Source organism: Tribolium madens, unplaced genomic scaffold (assembly GCF_015345945.1).
Source record: "Tribolium madens isolate multiple individuals breed KSU strain unplaced genomic scaffold, Tmad_KSU_1.1 Scaffold_91;HRSCAF=231;Tcas5.2_LG7, whole genome shotgun sequence".
NCBI classification, from domain to species: Eukaryota; Metazoa; Arthropoda; class Insecta; order Coleoptera; family Tenebrionidae; genus Tribolium; species Tribolium madens.
This window is the reverse complement of record NW_025401063.1, coordinates 19447670-19469223: the sequence shown is the minus strand read 5'-3', so window position 1 is coordinate 19469223 and position 21554 is coordinate 19447670. Positions and strand designations below refer to the sequence as shown.

The window sequence follows — 21554 nt, the reverse complement described above, 5'->3', positions numbered from 1 at the left end:
TTACGAACTACAAAATTTAAATCGGACCAGCTAAGTTGTGAATATAAATCGACTTAGATGCTTTTGTGATTTAGCTGGTCTAATAGCAAGTAGAGGGCGCAATTGTTGACATTCCTCTGTTATGTTGGTATCACCTCTGTGGTGACGTGCTGGCAGCCGGCTAGATTGGCGAAACAACCCAACCTAAAAATGGCGTCTGATGGTGATGAGATCATAACCGACCAAGAAAAAGTGCGAATAGCGTCCGATTTTATTCTTCATTCACCTCCAGGAGAATTTAACGAAGTGTTTAACGATGTGCGAAAGCTTCTAAATAACGACGATCTCCTCAAGGAAGGTGCCAGTGGGGCGTTTGCCCAATATAACAAGGATCAACTCACCCCGGTGAAAATCGAAAATGCCGAACATTTGGTGCTAATCACAGAATACAACGACTTAGGAAATAATAGGTTTTTTGATCCAAGAAGTAAGCAGAGTTTCAAATATGACCATTTGAGGAAAGAGGCCTCCGATTACCAACCGTATACGCCAGACTCGCAAGCGGAGTCCTGGCGAGCCGCCCTCGATAACGAGTTTATTCAGTACACCAAGAACCACTATAAGGTAAATATAAAATACTCCACGTTTTAAGATGCAACGCAAAAATGGCCGTAAATGCTCTTCAAACTTCACATTTCTTTAATGAAATTCTCAATGTGACACCACGTTACATTGATCTAAAAGAGTTATTTATTGTAAGAGTGTGTTATATAGCGTTTTATCCACGCAAGAATGTTTAAATATTAATTTTCTTAAATGGATAAAACGTGACTGCAATATAACGTTTTATCCACAATCACAGGCCCAATTTATTCCAAACTTAATTAAAAATTAAACTGACATTTAAACGTCACGCTAAATGTGCTTTCGGTTAAACGTAGTAAGCTGTTACGCTGTGCGCTGGTTACTAAGTTACTTAATTCCACTTGTGGATAAAGTGGTACTTTGTACGCATCTAAAGTGTGGAATAAAGTCTCTTTATAGTGATTGTGGATAAACATATTTTATTTTCATATTTTTTTTAGTTATCATAAAAAGTCTCTAGTCTTGTGTTTTGTAAAGTTTTTGGTGTCAACAAATTATTAATTTTTCTGAGTAATTTTTTTACTGCTCCGATGCAGACAAATGCATTTTTCTACAACTTCTTTAAGAAAGTTAGCAGCATTGATCTTAGATAGTGACTGCACACATTTTTCAAATTTTGAATCAATTTTGTTAAAGAAGTACAATCTGCTTCAGAAGTAATGACACAAAACTCGGCTCTCAAGCAGGCACGTTCGACCGTTTTCAGATGGGATGGAGCCGATGGTCGGCAGTTGTCGGTTTTCCGGCATTGGGATGGGTCGATGGAGAGTTTGATAAATCGTTTGCTCAAATTATTAAGAATTTTGACTATGAGTAATCACTTATCGCATTTGACTTATTTTGAAAGGAATAAAATAATATTTGAAACGTTTCTTTAAAATTAAAAATTAATCTAATTCATGGTTTTGATGTCCAAAGTCACCATTTCACATAATAATTAATTTATTGTTTTATTTACTAATAAATGTATTAATTAATGTAGAAGTTAAGGGTTGTTTACTATTTATCAACAGTAAAGGATTTCATGTGATTTTGGTGACATTTTTCACAGAAATAGAGTTCAGCCATGTCCGCAGTGTTTTATCCGTGTTTTAATTCAGGAATAGCGTAATCCGAATTACATTGTTATTTACTTTGCATTATTGTCAAATTTGATATTAATTTCAAATTAAATTTGGGGCGGTTATTATCGTATCGTATAAGATATCGTAAATTTCGAACTTAACCAAGTCATACCTTTGACCACTGAATGGCAAATTTTGACCTAATGGCAACGTATGGCCTGCGAGCACATTGTCAACCTTTTCTAAGAAAAATTTGTCCAAATTCATATGAAATCCTTTACCTGTGACCGTTTGCTATCTGATAAAACTTTCGAATAATAGAAAGAAACAAAAGAGTGAACAAGACCACCTCAACTTATTAATCTTATTAATCATTTTAATTTGTAACTGATGTGACATTTGTTCTTAGACATAACGTAAATGGCAACTTAATTCGAATTAGTTTAAAAGACTGAATTAAATTTTAATTCGCTTTCAAATGTCATAATGTCATATTTATATAAAAGTTGGCGCTATTGGACAAATGTATACCGCCTTAGGGTGCTTAGGATTAACACTGGTGATTGGTCGTGATACACAGACCCTCTGACTCATCTCAAACTTTTTCTCTGAAAACATTGACAACGGGTTCAGCTGTGTCCGCTTTGCATTGTCAAACGTGAAATTAATCGTGAATTAAAATTTAATTTAAATTAGATGCGCTTTTAATCGACATTAATTAATTAATCGAGTCATGGTTTTAATTTCAAGCAAATATGAGAAAAAAACTAGGCAAACGGGAAGTCTCTTTTGATGTCCCCAAATATTTGGCAGTTTTCAGGTCCAATAAAAATTCATCTGTTTAGGGAAATTTACAAATGAAACAAAAATTTATAGAAATGTTTATTTACAAACCAGTAGGTAACATATACACAATGAAAAATACATAATAAAAATTTTGCCATTCTGTGGTCAGAAGTTCGAATTGGTTCAGTTCGAAATTTACAATGTCTTATACGATACGATAATGACCGCCCCAAATCACAGTTACCAGACCGAGTTGTAAGATACGAGTATCTGTCTTAATCCTTTGTCGCCTAACGGAAGGAAAAAATTTATTTTGTAAATTACTACATTTTTTCAAAAAACTGAATGATAAATGATAAAGTAGTAAAGCTGAAGATTCCCATTTTTTGATTTTAATCGATAGCTTTTGGAATAAGTAAAAACTTGTTAATTCTTTACATAAAGGCGGATTTAGGTAAAGAATTGAAAATTAACAGTGATTTCAATATATTCCAGGCAAAAATTTGTCATTGAGGGTATTATTTGCCTAAGACATTTTATGTTTATTATCAGGATTCTAATACACAGGGCAAAAAGGTTTCAGGCCAATAACACCCTTAAGGACAAATTTTTACCTGGGATAACTCAGCGGCATAATTAGAGCCACCCTATAAATTTAAACCGCACTCCTTGACTTGGAATATTAGGAATTGCTGTAAAAAATTTATTTGATTGAAAATGAAGCCACAACTCGAATTCTGTGAAAAATTTCACCAAAATCACATGAAATCCTTTACTGTTGATAAATAGTAAGCAACCCTTAACTTAAGGCTCTCCATTAGTGTCTAAAATTTATACGGGAAAATATACAAATTTCACCCATGTGTAAAATCTGTATTTTTTAATTCTACAACAAGATCCACGTCTCTATCTGTAAATAATAGCATAACGTACCCCGCTATGATGTAATTTTTTCAAAATATTACTTAGATTCTCTAAAAAATTACCATTATTGTAAAACTTTGCCCAGGTTTTTCTTTGTAACGGTGCAACATCTTAAAACAATTTTTTTATTGACATGTAGATAATTAAAATATGCACCTCGCTACGTTCAATTTTTTTTATAATACAAGCTAAATTACAAAAAAACTTTAAAAATTGGATGCAACCCCCATTACCCTTGGACCGAAAATCTCAAGCTTCTTCCATGATTTACAGCCGTTATTACCTCCCATCGAGCGCTTAACCCCTAATAATGATTTTACACAAGCGGTACCTGCAAAAAGCTTTCCTTTTTGTTGAATTTCAAACTGATGATATCTGGTTTTAGCTACATTTTTTTAAGTCTAGTAGCATTGTGGCCAATTTATAGAACATTTAACTGCATTCAAATTTTAATTCGCGAATTATTCGACGTTTAAGAACGCAAAATGAATGACAACAGAAGTCGAAGCAGATACACAGTGTGTCCCCGGATAGGGGAAACGACTCTTGTAAGAGATAAATAAATTTCGCTCTAAATTAGCACTGCTTAGTAGTTAAAAACTAATTTCTAACATAATTTTAGTTTAAAAAAATCTGGTATACGTTGGAAATTAAAAAAAAAATTTTTTCTCTAAAGTGCTTTTTTATGTAGCAAATTATTGAATTCTTCTAAGAAAACTCTTGTACAATATAAAAATATCTCGCTCTAAATTTGCATTTTTTGAGATTTAGCACTGCTTATTAGTTAAAGACTAATTTCTAATATAATTTTGGGTTCTTCTAAGAAAACTATCATAATACAAGAATTCGTTAGAAATTTGATTTAGTTAATCCTGAAATTTTAAAGAACTAAAACTTTCTCTTTTTGGCAGAAATTACTAAACGGGTTACTGCTTCTTCTGGTGTTGCTTCCATAATTGGTGCAAAAACCAAAAAAAATGTTGTATGTTGGTATTAAAAATAAGTATTGTCAATATTGCAAAAATTATTCTGACAAAAATATTGACATACCACCACATGCATGTTTTAAAAATTGGGACAGCGATGGAGGCACAAATTATTTTAGATAGTTTTATGTGTTCGGTAGAAATGCATGGTTTAATATAGGTATAAACGAATTATAGGAGATGGTGATAGTAGTGTTTATAATAAAATAAAAAATATAAAACCATATGGCCCGGATTATTATATTGAAAAAATCGAGTGTAGAAACCATATCTTGCGAAATTATTGTAATAAAAGAATTGGCCAAATGCGCTAAACTCAGTCCAAAAATTAGAATTTTATTACGGCATGTATTACAATTTCGAACGGCTGTAGTAAATGCGGTCAAGTATAGAAAAAATAAGTCTGACCTCTTACACATAAAAATATGTGATCTACTTAGTGCAACAACTAGATAACTTAAATTTTAGGCATTTCTAAAGTATTTGTTGCAGTACTTCAAAAACCTAAAACCTTAATTTTTGTCACATTAAAAAAACAGTTTAGTATATTACACACTTGTATGACTCACAATAATAATTTTTGATTACTTTCAAGATGTAGTTTTTTGTCTTTTAAATTTTTAAACTGCAGTTACTCAAAACTATAAATTTCAAGTTATCTAATTGTTGCACTAAGGAGACGAAATATTTTGAATGTTTTTAATTAATTACTTTATTTACTGATGTATCAGAAGTAGGGTAGTGCCATTTAAAATATTCAACTTGAGGTGGCTGTGGCTTCAAGGCTTCAAAGGCTTCACCGAAACGGTTTCTCGATAACTTTCAGTTCTAGAAATATCGCCGATTGCCAGTTTTAAAATTGGCACTCTGTATGTGTAAATGTGTAATTTTGTTTTATAGTGTATAGTGTTTGCTAAGTCTAATAAAATATTTTGTGTGAATGTAAAGTCATTCATGGTCCTTATAATTTCTTTTTTATTTGTGTTCGGTTTATAAAAGATTATTTATCTTCATTAAGTATTTAACAATGCAACTTGGCATTTTGTTATTATTATTAGTATTATTATTATATATGAAAATAAGTGAAAGAGCACATTCCGAAAATTTTACTAAGATTATTTTAAAAGGTTCGGTCTGGTGTGCTCTTAGCGACCGTCGCCACAGGCGGTCTTTTAATCCGTTGATTGACAGCTGCCAGTGCAAGCCTAAACGCCCTGCAATTTGGGTTGCATATTTCTGAAAATTGAAATTTTACTTCACTGCATAACACCCTTAAGGCTGTCCGGGAGTCGGTTTTCAGTACTTATTATTCTTTTTCAAAAGCAACCAGCAATACACCCTAGGCAGGGTCCAAACTCAGTCTACCTGCGTTCAGGGGTTGGGTTAGTAAGGGTAATAAATTGTAATAAAAGTAAAAGATCAGTATTCCTATCTACTTGATAGTTGTACATATTTACTAATTAGAAAGCTCACAGGTTCCATTTTCAATGGAAATTAAATTTTTGTAGTGGGTAACAAGACATATAATTCCATAAATTAAAATTTTTACAATCGGAAAACAAACTTATGCAATTGTGGACTTAAAATTTTAGACATCAAGATATGTCAGCTCAAAAAATATCAACGTAAGCCACGCTTTAGTGTCATTATGATTCCCGTTCGAATCTAAAACTTGAAAAATTTAGTTGAAATTTATTTTTGGCGTCGATTACATACAATATATACATACAATAAAGCCAGCAGTTGCAGTACGTTTTTTATATAGATATTATTTTTTTATTTTGATTTCTTGTCATTTTTATTCAGCTGTCAGCATAAAAACTACAAAAATCAAAAAAAAAGTTGCACATAAAGTCAACCGAATGACAAATCGTCCAAAATTCCGTGTCCGTACATCTAAATATCAAATTTACAATGCGCACTATAAAATTCATATTTTTTGGAGGGGCATTTATGATTTTTTTAGCTAGGTTTTTTTAGTTAAAAGTGTCCTTATTTTCAATTTTTTGCCATTGACTACATTTATGGGTACCACTAACTAACATTTATAGTTATGTCTTATAAAAAAAAAGATTGTGATAGGCCGAATCATTTTTTATGAAGAACAACGATAAATTAAAAAATAAAAACGATCTCTTCAATATTTTTTTTTTCATAGTTGCCCCGCTAAAAAAATATTTGTTTGAGACTTGGGACTTCTGGCGAGCATTTGTTTAAAAGTAATATTTTTTTATATACGCTCTCGAAACAAGCTGAGTCTTTGCCGGACCCAATAAAATAGTATGAAAATGGTTATAATAGGTACTCAATACCCAAAATTTAGTTTTTCAGAACGGATAAGTCAATTTAGTTACTATCGTGGCGAAATTTGTTTAATTAATAATAGGTGTAAATTTGTTGTATAATAAATTATTTTGTCTGATTATTGTTGCTATTTATTAAAACTCTCATAGATAATAAATAATCTTAGATCCCCACAAGGCACACATTTTTTTGAAAAAAAAATGGTCAGGTCTACTAAACTCGGAGATTCGATGGAAGTACAATTCCAACGAAATTACCTTGTTTTCTCATTTCACGTCAAATGTTTCTGCTTCTAGTTTTCTAATAATAATAACTGAAAATTATTATGCTAATTACATGATAAAGATGACCATAATCCGTTATTTGTTTGGGTCGATCCTCCACAGAAGCGGCACTGACAACGCCTCTAGTGGTAAAAGCAATGAACTAGAATGCATTTTTGGGCAAAATCTATTTATTAATAATTTAAAAACAACAGTGTTTTATTACATGGTGTTTGTTGAATTTGTTAAGAATTAATATTTTGTAATAAATACCAAAACCCTAAAACGAATCTTTAGGTCTACCGTTAAATATCGTGACTTTTACATAAATCGCAATATCTCAAAAACTAAACACTTTTTTTAAAAAAGGCCAACAATATTCTTTTAAATTTTCTTACAAAAATCGAAATTGATTACTTGAAAAATGACTGAGTAAAGTTATTTTCAAGTTCACCATTTATGCATTTTTGTTCTTTTTTTAAAAGCATTGAATTAAAAAAAAAATCTCAACGTATCGGCCTGTAGATTTAAAAACCTTTATTTTGATGTATAATACATGAAATTCTGTTGCATATTAAGAGAGTAATCTTGTTTTCAATATATTAACGTCTCGAATCGTTGGTCGCGAACACCCTTAACTTAACTACATTAATTAATAAATTTATTGGTAAATAAAACAATAAATTAATTATTTTGTGAAATGGTGACTTTGGACATTAAAACCATGAATCAGATTAATTTTTAATTTTAAAGCAACGTTTCAAATATTATTTTATTCCTTTCAAAACAAGTCAAATGCGATAAGTGATTGCTCATAGTCAAAATTCTTAATAATTTGAGCAAACGATTTATCAATTTTCCTCAACTCTCCATCGACCCATCCCAATGCCGGAAAACCGACAACTGCCGACCATCGGCTTCATCCCATCTGAAAACGGTCGAACGTGCCTGCTTGAGAGCCGAGTTTTGTGTCATTACTTCTGAAGCAGATTGTACATACAAGTTGTAGTAGATAAGCAACACGCATGCTGATGATGAAATTATTGAAAATTAAAAAATTGAAAAAAAGTGTATCCACAATCACGCCATAAAGAGACTTTATTCCACACTTTAGATGCGTATCAAGTACAGTTACGGAATTAAAATTTCGGGCAGTATTGTCATTTTCATAATGTAAACTCTAAAACAACCTATTTATATTAATAACCTCATTTTTTACTCTTAACACTTAAAGTGTCACTGACAGACAAGTTTAATTCTCAAATGTCAGTCATGATGACAGGAAAAGGTAGTTTACAGTGAACTTTTTGAAGTTTAAGAAAATTAACCGCCCGAACTAACGTTCTCGCGATTAAACAATGTTGCGTGGATAAGACGCTACCTAACACACTGTTACAATAAATAACTATTAAGCTGCTGCATGTTTACAAAAATGATATATTTAGTGATATACATTCTTTATTCATTGAAAATTTTAAAGAGGTTTTATTTCTAAAACATCAATGATGATGATACAAGTTTTGATTGTATTTACAGTAAATTGTGACTTTGTAAGCAGACAACAACTAATTGATAAGATTGTTTTATTGATTTTATCACGATGGCAATATTATTATCTTGGATTTCAATTATAAATTTTTATTGAAGTTCAAAACATAAGCTTATAAAGCAAAAATCTTATTTTAATTCCGTTTATTTTTCTTTTTGAAAATTGTTTGACTGGTTAGGTAACTTTTATTTTTTACAAACTTTGCTTATTTTTGAGGAAAAAACACTTCAATTTTCAGTTGTGCCATTTCAAAAACTTAATGCCGAAAACCTCTAGTTTTCTTTACAGCTGTTTATCGAAATCAAAATATTTTCTCGGACTGATAAAATACAAGTGAAATAAAACATAATAATTTTAGAGTTTCACGGTTATTCAATTTTTTGTATAAAAATAATGTTCTTGTATTTAGTTAAGTGTAGTTTTAAAACAAATATTTTGTCGATTTTATTATACTTACATACTCAATTTTATTATTGTCGGATAAAAATTAATTAATTTGTAATAAATAAACGTAAAGAAGGAAAAAATTAACATTGTTAGTAGTATGTACTTGTATGTAATTTTGTTTTGATAAAGAACTTGACTCATTGTCACTCGACTCATCTTGATAATTGCGTTTTCTTTGGAATCCTCATTTTAAGCCATTTCTCTAGTTAGGTGTCTAATTTTTTAATTGATAATGAGATTATGAGTCTGCAGTTTTTAATGGCACTAACTATTGGAACAAACATGGGACTTTATCGACGTAGTTTACCATATGCATGCATGCAGACTTTATTTTTTTAATAATTGAAGTTTTATTATAAAATGTATTACCTTGTTTTTTCGTAATTTCCAGGACGGCGTATGCACTGTAGTGGGCCGAAGCCAACCCGGCAGTAGTATAACTTTGACCGCCTGCATTGAAGACCATCAATTCCAGCCGAAAAATTTCTGGAACGGTAGATGGCGATCCCAATGGTCGGTGACACTTAACAACCCGACTGCGGAAATTCGGGGCATTCTCAAGGTGCAAGTGCATTACTACGAGGAAGGCAACGTTCAACTTGTCAGTTCTAAGGAAATCCGAGAAACCGTTCCGGTGTCGAACGAAGTGCAGACAGCCAAAGAAATCGTGCAAGTAATCGAAGACGCCGAAAATTTGTACCAAACAGCCATTTCGGACAACTACCAGACAATGTCAGACACCACTTTCAAGGCCCTGAGACGTTTGTTGCCCGTTACTCGCACAAAAATCGAGTGGAACAAGATTGTGTCATATAGTATCGGAAAAGAATTGAAAACGCAGTGATGCGATCAGTGACTGAGTTAAGTGAAATAAGAAAGAAAGGCTAACTCTTAGCCTTCTTGTTATTGCTTAAGAGTGTTTTGTACATACGGCTAAATTTTGTTAAGTTTATAACCATCGGGGATAGCCAAATTTAGTCTAATTACCGCATTTACATTTGACTTCGTAGCAATTATTATTCATTTAAGGAATAATCTCGCATTTTGAGTTTGTACCAGTATTATTTCTATCCTATTACACTTAAAAAGAACAGGTTTTTTATTGTTAGAGTTTATTTATATCTATCCCTGTTACGGAATGTGCAATAATGCTCAGCACAGGAACTTCTGCTTTCGTCTTGTAATTACTTTATTTTATATTTTATATGAAGCTGTAAAATAATATCCGTTTTCTGAACTTACTTTGTCATTTTATTTCTTACCGATTTATTTGTTACTTTTGTATGTTGTAACTTAGAAGGTGATGAATAAAATTGGTTTATAAGTCACTATTGCTGCCCTTAAAGTGAAAATAATTTATATCTTGTTACAGTAAACAATTGTATGGGTTATTTTTAAATAAAAATTATTGGAACTAGGAAATTTATTAACTTAACATTTTCTCAACATTATAGGTACTTTAAAAACGATCACAAGTTGATATCCGAAATTCAGAATTAAACTTAATTGTTTTCTTTTTCGATGCCGTCTGTGTAGTATGCTTTATTAAAAGTTTTGCGGCTGGAAAGTACACTGACGGACACAGAATTTCGGACGATTTGTCATTCGACTGACATAAAAATGTAAAACGGACCTTAGGCAACTAACCTCACTTCCGGTTTTTGTAATTTTTATCCTGAGAGCGAGAGAAAAAATGACAACAAATCAAAATAATTTATGATCTTATATAAAAACACGTATTGCTGGCATTATTGTTTCGGAAAATCGACGCCAAAAATAAATTTCAACAAAAACTTGCAAATTTTAGTTTCAAACGTCAATCATAATGACAATAAAGTGTGGTTTACGTTGACATTTTTTGAACTGTCATAAATTTGATGTCCAAAATTCCGTATCCGCCAGTGTATGTTTTTACGGGACTCTAGATCGTTAGATCTTTTTTAAGGGACTCTTGAAATTACGATCGCTTGAAAATTTTTGTATGCACCACATCATTTACATAACAATAATGCATTACCAATAAAATGTAAGCGGATCTTTTCTTTTCTATATATTTTAGATAAAAATATTATTATATTTTGTTAATTGTTTAATAAAAATAAAAAAAAGTCTCAGTGCACATAGGATTCTACGAGCATAAGTATTCATTCACATGTCAGCGCACATGAGTTGTCAAATTTTGAGGTTACGGTAGCATTTTCAGGCGAAATGTTTTTATCTTCCCGCAAAAGCTTAAAAATTCGGACCACAAAATTAAAACACATTTTAAGAAACAACCTGAGATGCTATTGTGATGACCTCAACACCTCACACGTGGACGTCAATTTCACGAACGGGTAATTATTTTTTTATTATTCTGTTCAAGCAACAAAAATTAATTTCTAGCCGCTCTTTGAAAATATCAACAGGCCAATATGCACGACTTGCAGACGGGTGTGCCGTTGCATCCTTAGGTGACACCTCAGTTATGGTAACAGCCGTTTCAAAAACAAAACCTTCTGTGAGCAATTTTCTACCTTTAGTGGTGGATTATAGACAGAAATCGGCAGCGGCGGGGCGGATTCCCACAAATTTTTTTAGGCGCGAGTTGGGCCCCTCTGAGAAAGAAATCTTAACGTCGCGCTTGATTGATCGCAGTTTGAGACCCCTGTTTCCGGATCGGTTCACTTACGAGACCCAAGTTGTTTGTAATATGTTGGCAGTAGATGGTGTAAATAATCCAGATGTGATTTCTATTAATGCGGCAAGTGCCGCTTTGGCACTGAGTGACATTCCTTGGAATGGCCCTGTGGGGGCTGTGAGGCTGGGAATGATTAATAACGAAATCATAATAAATCCCACAAGGAAAGAGTTACAATCTTCAATTCTAAATTTAGTGCTCTCAGCCACTAGAAAGAATCTAGTTGTGATGCTGGAAGGCAACGCAAATAATATTTTGCAGCAAGATTTGCTCAAAGCAATTAAACTAGGTACAAAGGAGACGCAACAAATTATAAATAGTATAGAGAAATTGCAGAAAGCTTTCGGGAAAAAGAAGCGTGACATTGAATATCCCTTAGAAGCTAGTCAAGAAGCATATGAGGCTGTGAGGTCACTCTCTGAAATGAGGGTGAGGAAAATACTTACAGACTATTCCCATGATAAATTAAGCAGAGATAATGCTTTAACAGATGTTAGAATAGATGTCACTGAGAAAATCAAGTCCACTTTTCCAGATTTGGAGATGAGTGTGTTTAGTGAAACTTATAATAAAGTTGTGAAGCAGATTTTTCGCGATTTAGTTTTTGAGGAGGGCAAGAGGTGTGACGGACGTGATTATGACCAGTTGAGGAACATTGAGTGTAAAGTGAATTTGTATAAGCCTCTACATGGTAGTGCTATGTTCCAAAGGGGGCAAACTCAGGTGTTTTGTACAGTGACTTTGGATTCACATGAGAGTGCTATGAAGTTGGATCCTATGGCAATGTTGATAAGGTAAGTTAGACTTAATTTAACCGTAAATTACTAAAGAATTGAATTTGTCTTAGGAAAAAGAAAAATTTTGCTCAACACAAAACTGTTGTTGTCTTAAAGCTTTCTTTGGCTTACATTGGAAAACTTACAAATTACTATGTTTTATTTATATCACAATCAATATCTATACTATTTGAATGTAATTTGAAATTTTTATATTAAAACGTTAATTTCTAAACGTTAACTTTGTCAATACCAAAAATCGAGAAAAGTTCATAGTCGTAAATAAACATATTATTTTACTCGCATATAATGACTATTATTCGCTTAGGTGATTAAAAAACTCGTCCACGACTCGTTCTTTAAATTTCACCTTCGTGAATAATAACCATCATTATATGCTCGTTGAATACTAAACTATTATTCTCTAAAATGTAAAATGAGATACATTTTTTAAGGAACAACCAGTAGGTACAAGCATTGTAAATAATTTTTCACAAAGTGAATTTTGGAGATCCGTTTTTTACATGGACATCAAAAACACAGTACCTACTTCAACAAAAATTAAAAATTTCTTATTTTTTGTTGGGTCTCTGAATATTTTTTTCTCATAACTAAAGTAAGTATTTGAAATAGGTTTTATCATTTCTTTAAAACGAAATTTTTCATTAATAAATACTTTTTAAACTCGATAATAAAATGAATGATCAATAAAATCTTCTTACCACTCACATATCACTTAAAATAAAATCAAAATATGAGTGACATTTTTCGTTCAAAAAATTCTCACTTTTCAACTTTTGATATTTTTTTCAGAAATTCAGGCTTTGGGTTAGTGGTTTGCTCACTATTTCTCACTATTTTTCTCACTATATCTTAACTATTTACTTATTATTGTTTTTTTATTTTTTTAAATACTCAAGTAACTAAGTTATAAAACATACTAAAATTTTGTACAGGATCTATTATTTTTTAAAATAATGTTTCTTCAAACTCGTAACAGTTTTGTTCTAATTTTGGTGGTCATTTTTGATAAACGAATATCCAAATTTGCAGATATTGCTAAAATTAAATTATATTTTAAAAGATTGTAAATTCATACGGGATTTTTTTAAAGAAAAAATATTCCGTGTATAAATAAATCAGTTGCTTGTCCTTTTAATTTTTTTTGTTCTTCCAAGCTTGGAGCAGCCGCTACCTCGTTTATTTTACTGTATCCGAAACTTGGAAAGGGAAATCTTTTGGGATCTAAATGGGGTTGTCAAACTGTTGATTTATTCTTCTCCTTTCCCCAAAATGTTAAATATTGAATACATTGTTCTGAATGTAGACACATTTCGTGATTTGTATATGGAAATAGGAAATGTAAAATTCAATTTTTGTCAATTATTTCTCTTATTTTTTTTTAAATTGTAGGCATTTGTTATTTATTTTTACGTATAAATACATATAGATTTGTCAACAAGAAATTACCACCTAGGATTTGAAGTTTTAGGAAAATTACGTTTTTCATGTTGTTTGTAACTAGAATTTTCAGAAGTAATTTTGAATGCTTAGAGTTGGTTACTCCTTGTAGTTGACGGTTGACGTTTTTTGTCAACCTGCTGTCAACTATGAATTGAATTCCATACAAGCTGACAGGCGACTTAACCTACATTTTGACAGTGGTTACGATATCTTTTGTTTGTTACTAAAAACCAACCTAATCAAATTTATGGCAACCTATTCACGAATATCCCTAAATCCTACGGAGTAATTTCTTGTTGATACGATAAACTTGTATAGAGACGAAGTAACTTTAATAAGTTTTGCATTAATATGCAATTTGATATTAATTGTCTCTTTTTATATCCCATTTCAAGTAAATACCTAGTATTATTTTTCCATAATATCAAATATTCTCGGATTATTAATTGAAAATAGTTGTTTTTTATCTTATTATTTTGTTAATACATTTTTTCAAAAATACTAGTTTGTTGTTTTAATTATAAACACTGCAACTTATTTTTACGATTTCTATACAAAAATTAAGTTAATTAAGTTTTAAAACTTATTTATCATGAAAATGATAAATTTGGACAGTATTGTGTAAGTTAACTTCCACAGTTCTGATAATTTTCTCTTAGACATGGATTCATATTAATTTAAACCTGTTGGTCGGATTAGATAAGATAAACTGCGTTAGATGTTCATTTGTTTTCGAATAAAGGCATAATTTCTTGCACCTTGGAACCTCTTGGTGATGACAATCGTAAATTTCATTCCCAGGCTTTAATTAATTCGCAAGATTGTGTTTCTGCTCCTCAACATTCCAACATCTTGGTTGTCAAGTGGAATTTATTTTTTTAATTAATGCTGAACCTTTGATTTGTGATATTCATTACGAGCATTTTAATTAAAAATTATGATGTGTTCTAAATTTTCATGATCTGGTAAAATTGAGTTTTTTCTATTACATCAATAACATAGTAAATTATGGAATGGAAAGAGGAAATTTTTAAAGATACTTAAATAAAATTGAATAAGTTGGACTTTTAACATGATTTCAAATCATATTTGGATTATGCCATTGATACAGAAATACTATTAAATATTATTTGTTATTTAATTGATTTCTGTAAAGTGTTGACATTTTCAGTTTAATTTTTTCTAGAAGTGTGTTGTGTTTATTATCAATATTTTTGCATTTCTAATGAGAGATTCGTTTCATTATTCTGAAACCAAATTTTAACCAAATAGTTTTTGTTATTTGATTATTTTTAATGGCTTTAGTACTCACTATACTTGTTTTCATATTAGTGTGCATCGAAAGGGATCATTTTAAGGTGGCAATCATGCAAAAATTCAAACCATCCTAACCTCAAATTTCCATACAAATTATTTTTTCAAATAAATGTGTGCTCCAGGTAGCAAAGAATAATTAAAATTAACAACGTAATGAAGATAGGGTAGCAAACATAAAGATTTTTGTCATTATTAAAATGTACTTAAATTTGTTCTGAATGACATATTAATGACACTTTTTGTGTAAATCCGCCTTTAAGTTAAAGACTCATTTAGACTACTACAACCTACTTGATGCACATTAATATGAAAAAGAGTATACATTTCGTATGCGGGAAGAAAACAAATTTAAATTTTAGAATTGTTTATACTTAGTTGTACATATTAATTACATATTAAAATTGCAATTGCGTCTAATTTTATTGGACACGAACGTATTTTCCACAAATAGTCAATCACTGTATTCATGAGTTCATTATTATTCAGTATAGGAAATCTGATAGTTTGATATAAAACTGAATAAACATTTCTAATATTTTTCAATCAAAACATTTTTTTAGAAAACGAATGTTACTAGACTGAAATAATTTCTTAATACAAATACTGGTAATTTCTTTTATTGATTAATTTATGTTTGTGAAGAATATTTTAACATTAAACCTTGAAAGGTAACAGAATTGATTTTGTAGCGGTGTCAAGGAGAAGAATTTTTTTCTTCATTACGAATTTCCTCCCTTCGCGACTAAGGAAACGGGGAAAATTGGTCCAATTGGTAGGAGGGAAATCGGGCATGGGGCTTTAGCGGAAAAAGGGTTGACTCCGTCGATCCCTGACGATTTTCCATTTACGATTAGACTAACATCGGAAGTTTTAGAATCCAATGGTAAATTTTCACTTTAGCATATTTCCATTAAAATAGTATAAATTATAGGATCGAGTTCTATGGCTAGCGTTTGTGGAGGCACTTTAGCTTTAATGGACGCCGGTGTACCAATTGTTGCACCCGCAGCAGGGGTGGCTATTGGACTAATCACACGATACGATGAAGAGAAAGCAAACATCACTGATTATCGACTGTTGACTGATTTATTGGTAATCTATTTGTTCATGAAAAATTTTACTTACCACACTTGAATGTAATTGAATTGAATCTTTAAGTGTTGTGTTTAAGGGCATAGAAGATTATATGGGCGATATGGACTTCAAGATAGCCGGTACTAAAAAGGGGATAACAGCCTTACAAGCCGACATAAAAATCCCAGGTCTTCCTCTGAAAATCGTAATGGAGTCAATACAGAAAGCAACAGAAGCTAAACAGAAAATTTTGCAAATCATGCACGAATGCATAGATAAACCCAGGACTGTGAAAAAAGACAATTGGCCGGTTAGCGAAAAACTGAAAGTTGAGGTCCATAAGCGAGCAAAGCTGGTTGGTGTAGGTGGCATCAACTTGAAGAAACTTTTTGCAGAAACAGGTGTCCAGGTTAGTATTTTTGTAGTTTTGTTCGTTGTAGTTATTTTATTCTCAGGTGACTGCAATCGATGATACGACTTTTGAAATTTTCGCTCCTAATCAAAGCGCAATGGATGAGGCAAAAGAGTATATAAATAACCTGTTGACAGCCGAAAAAATTCCAGATTTAGAATTTGGAGGGATCTACACTGCCACTATTGTAGAACTTCGTGATATAGGAGTGATGGTTACGTTGTATCCGGGGATGCCGCCGGCATTGCTTCATAATTCACAGCTGGATCAAAGAAAGGTTGGTTGTTATTATTTAATTACGTTGATTAATTGATTTTGATTTTTTAGGTCGCGCATCCGTCGGCACTCGATTTACAAGTAGGGCAGGAAATACAAGTGAAGTATTTTGGGAGGGATCCAGTTTCAGGCTTGATGAGACTTTCAAGGAAGGTTTTACAAGCTTCTCCTAAGTAAATAAAATTATATTTTTTATTGAAAAAACACCAATGAATTATGAGTTTCATTAAAACAACTTTTCTCATATTCCCTTGCTTGAATTTAATTAACAAAATATGGTAGACTTTCGTAATTGTACCCTTTTTTAAATTAACCTCAAGTAATATGAGTGTAAGAATATTACACTCGTGGTCTTTATAAAGTAAGTATGTAACCCTAATTCTGTGTAACTGTTGAAAGAGACTAGACTTTCAATCGATAGAGAGTTAGTTTGCTAATTTTCAACAAATGTGGTCGCTATCGGCTTTGCTTTGTTAGCTTTGTGAAACGCTTTGTCTTGTCTCTTTCTCAATGCTATAGGATCAGAAGCAATAAGGCTATGTAAATTCAAAGATATTCCGTCTTCTATCACTTATTAAAGATCTTGTATTTAAAATACTTACTAAATACCTACATTAAAAAATATGTTATTGTTTACATTTCAAATGCGTGATAACAATGTTCCCACATGAGCGCTGTTTGAAGAACAAACAAGTGAAGCGAGAAAGTGCTCCATAAGTATGCGCGAATTTTGGAATAGTTATTTTTATTACAAGTACCTAAAATATAGTTTATGCGGACGAATTATTGCTGTTTCCGGACAAGGCGAAGTAGAAAAAAATCTTTTCGAGTATGTTTTGTGTTTTTATTTTGAAGTGAAAAGCTATAGACCTCTAAGGTGTTGTGAAAAAAGAGTAATAAAGTGGATATTTAAAATTGGCAATGCTGCCTATCTACAAACCTGCAATACAAGGTCGCTAAAAAGTATGGATACAGATAATATTTTCAGAACGGTTTAGCAGAGCACGTCAAAATTTGTGAAACAGGTTACCTGTTTTTTGGTCAAAGTTCTGGCGGAAAAGAGCTAACGATAGATAAAGACAACATTGTCAAGGCTAAAAAAATACATTTTTCAAAATTTAATGAGTTCGATATTTTTTTCAGCTCAGAAAAAAATGCTCTGTTTAAAAATATTAAATTTAACCCTTCTTGACACTAAAAATAAATCTAGTTAGCCTTGTATCCCTAGAACAAATGGAAATAGAAGTTTGATAAACATCTGAGGAAATGGAATTTAAATACTTTTAAGCAGATTCCAAATTTCAATAAGTTTTTATAAGTAGTTTTTATAATATTTAACGGTATCCATACTTTTTAGCGACCCTGTATATGTCGTCGCCTCTGCTGTCTCTTTTCACGATGTTTTTTCTGTATGAAAGAGTGGATCTTCTTGGTTCAAAATTTGTCAGTAGGGTTCAGGTTGTAACACAGATTTTTCTTACACAGAAATCTGTGACCTATTCCCCTCAAGACACGCAATTGCGACATTACCAGAATTGCGATGGCTATGGCACAGGTATTATGTACTGTTATTTTTACTAGATTATTAAATATTTTCTTTGTTAAACTCAAAAGTCAAGACAAAAGTCCTACTAAGCTCTTTAACTTTTTTAAGGATTTGCGCATCCTCATTTGATGTAAACTTTGCAAAAAATATTTACGTCTAATAAGATTATAATTTTTTTGTTATTGCTATTAGTTTTGCAACGTTATTTAATAAGCAATAAAATCAAAACATTTTTTGCTAGAGAAGGAAAAAAAAACACCAGTTCAAAAATATCAACAATACTTTTAAATTTTTTAAATCAAAAAATCATTAAGAAATATTTTTTCTTAAAAAACGAATTTGTGTTATATTATTTGATAATTGGTCGTTACCAACAAATTTAGGTCCACGAAAATCAGAAAGAAAAATAGTGGTTCTCAGTTTTCGCACAAACTAATACACCACCTGAATAGTCATCATAAAAATACTCTAACTTGATATCTCCATTTTACGTAAGAAGGCAGCAATTTGCACCAATGATAAAATGGCATACTTGAAGTCAAGAACTATCAATTAATATCAAAAGAATTGACTTTAAGCGGTCTTTTATATTCAACAGGTCATCAAAGAGTTTATACGAGAACCCTTTTTATTCTGTTTTTTTCCCTCATTCAATAAATAATAATAAGATAAAAGCCACCATTCAAATGCAATTTTCTCTCTGTCTTCCAATTTTAAAAATACCAAATTTTTTGAAAAGCTTAAAAAATAACAAAATTCTTTTTCGACTGTTATTAAACAGTTTATTAAAACAGGTGAAAAGTTGTTGCTATAATCTGGCATGATGCAGGACAAAATTATAGATCTCACTTCCAAAAGTGTTAGATTGACTTATTTAACATTTAACTTGACTAACTTATTTAACATTTGAACAATTTTTGACATACAAAAATAAGAAAAAATATTGTGTCTTTGCCTGCCTCAAAAACAAGTTTTACTGAAAAACTAAATTAGGTGAGTACTACAAGGACAATTTTTTTCAAGGTCTGATTGTTTGCGAATTTAAAAATAGCAACTTCAGACTGTCTCTAAAAAGGATTGGGACATTTCTTTAATTTTAGCAAGCTATCGAAGCGTGCAAAAAAATAGACCTCGTACATTTTAATAGTAATAATAAAGTGACTTTATTGAATTGAACATACAAGTAAATACAACTCGGGAGGCGAAGTCTAGCAACTGCTATTCATACTTAACCCCCTAAACAAAACAAAAAGAAAAAAAAAAGAAAAATGAAAAATTGCATTACAGTTTAACTAAAATTAAGAAAAACTACTTAAGTATAACTGGAATTAAACAATAAGAAAATAACAAAAGCAAAAGTAAAAAACTAGAAGTTCAAAAAATGTATTTTTATCGTTTTGCGAAAATTGTTCACTGGAAGTTTTTCTTTAAACAAATGAGAAGAATTATGTAAGTTTATTGTATTGTAAGAGAGAGAGATCTTTTAAATATTGCTTTTTTAAACTTTGGTAATGACAGGTCAGCAATATTACGAACAGAAACTTGATGACAACTTTTTCTCGAATGAAATATTTCACGGAGATAGGGTGGTGAAGCAGTAATAAACATTTTATATATGAACACTGACAAGAAATAATTGTATATTTGGTATACGAGCAGCCAACCAAGTTCTTTTATTTTTTGAGATACGGGGTGATTCTTAAATAGACCGACAAAATTTTATCAGAGCTTCCCAAGGATAAACGAAGACAAACTGTACCCTTTTTACGTTTATATCTTTTAGGGGCGAAACCCCCTTGATCCGTGCCACTTACGGCGTTTATGAATTGTTGCAATGATCAAGTACATTTTCATCAAATTAATACCATGGTTTCCACTACCTGTGCTAATACTACATATTTACACACACATCAGTGGCGTACACTTTACCTCAAAAATAACTTTAATAAATTTTATTTAGAGAACGTTTAAACAATGAATTTTTTAAATATTTTTCCAGCATGTACTCATTTGATACCTTGGTAGTAACCAAGGATAAAATTTTGTCGGTCTATTTAAGAATCAGTCTGTATACAGGCTGATTCTTAAATAGACCGACAAAAACTTATCCTTGGTAGTATCAAATGAGAACATGCTGGATAAAATATTTAAAAAATTCTTTGTTTAACCGTTCTCTAAATAAAATTTATTAAAGTTATTTTCGAGGTAAAGCGTACGCCACTGATGTGTTCGTAAATAGTATTAGCACAGGTAGTGGAAACCATGGTATTAATTTGATCAAAATGTACTTGATCATTGCAACAATTCATAAACGCCGTAAGTGGCACGGATCAAGGGGGTTTTGCCCCTACAAAATATAAACGTAAAAAGGTTACAGTTTGTCTCCATTTATACCAGGGAAGCTGTGATAAAATTTTGTCGGTCTATTTAAGAATCACCCTGTATGGTCAAATTTTCTTAATTTGTAAATAAAACGAGAGCACGAATTTTGTATTTTTTGTAGGTAATATTTATATTTAGATTGATAATCTAAACACGAATAATAAATGATGAGACCTTAATTAAGGTTGGAAAGCACCAATGACTCGCATAGTTTTTCTCGAAGTTTAAAATTCAAAGTGTGATAATTGGAATATAACATTTTTAATGCAATATAAGACCTCTTTACAATCAAGTTGACATGTTCTCTAAATCGTTATTCCGAATCCATTATAATGCCAAGATTTTTTACACTGTTTGAGATAGCTATTTCCAATTTTGAGATTAATTTCCCAGTTGATTTTTTTTATTTCTTGTGGAAATGCAAATTGAACACTGGATGTAATGTGGTGGGCCAAATTGACCCACCAATTTTATTGTAAAGAGAAAAGGAAAGGAACAATCAAATTAACGAGAGAAGACAACGATTTAATTTATATAACAATCAACGTAAATTAATCTATTTAACTTTATCATATAATATTGACCAAGTATGTCAGCAATAAGCAATTAAAACACATGTCCATCCAAGAGTTACGAGACAACCCTCATAAATCCCAACAGATAAGAGTTTTAGCAGATAC

General features: G+C 31.3%; 2 protein-coding genes across 2 annotated transcripts; both read left to right on the top strand.

The window, feature by feature from the left end:
* The first annotated feature begins 123 nt into the window (after positions 1-123).
* LOC123010687 (F-actin-capping protein subunit alpha) lies at positions 124-10364 on the top strand. Its single transcript, XM_044407760.1, has 2 exons — positions 124-603; positions 9339-10364. The coding sequence occupies exons 1-2, from the start codon at positions 190-192 to the stop codon at positions 9789-9791; spliced, it is 867 nt and encodes a 288-aa protein (XP_044263695.1). The 5' UTR covers positions 124-189; the 3' UTR covers positions 9792-10364.
* Positions 10365-11080: 716 nt separating this feature from the next.
* LOC123010741 (polyribonucleotide nucleotidyltransferase 1, mitochondrial) lies at positions 11081-17192 on the top strand. Its single transcript, XM_044407835.1, has 7 exons — positions 11081-11283; positions 11333-12421; positions 15874-16067; positions 16116-16276; positions 16356-16667; positions 16714-16947; positions 16998-17192. The coding sequence occupies exons 1-7, from the start codon at positions 11156-11158 to the stop codon at positions 17121-17123; spliced, it is 2244 nt and encodes a 747-aa protein (XP_044263770.1). The 5' UTR covers positions 11081-11155; the 3' UTR covers positions 17124-17192.
* The last annotated feature ends 4362 nt before the right edge of the window (positions 17193-21554 follow it).

Coding starts and splice junctions, on each gene's coding strand:
- LOC123010687 (XM_044407760.1), top strand. CDS start 190: ATGGCGTCTGATGGTGATGAGATCATAACCGACCAAGAAAAAGTGCGA. Junction 604..9,338: donor ACACCAAGAACCACTATAAG/GTAAATATAAAA, acceptor CGTAATTTCCAG/GACGGCGTATGCACTGTAGT.
- LOC123010741 (XM_044407835.1), top strand. CDS start 11,156: ATGTTTTTATCTTCCCGCAAAAGCTTAAAAATTCGGACCACAAAATTA. Junction 16,668..16,713: donor TTGCAGAAACAGGTGTCCAG/GTTAGTATTTTT, acceptor TTTTATTCTCAG/GTGACTGCAATCGATGATAC. Junction 16,948..16,997: donor CACAGCTGGATCAAAGAAAG/GTTGGTTGTTAT, acceptor TTGATTTTTTAG/GTCGCGCATCCGTCGGCACT.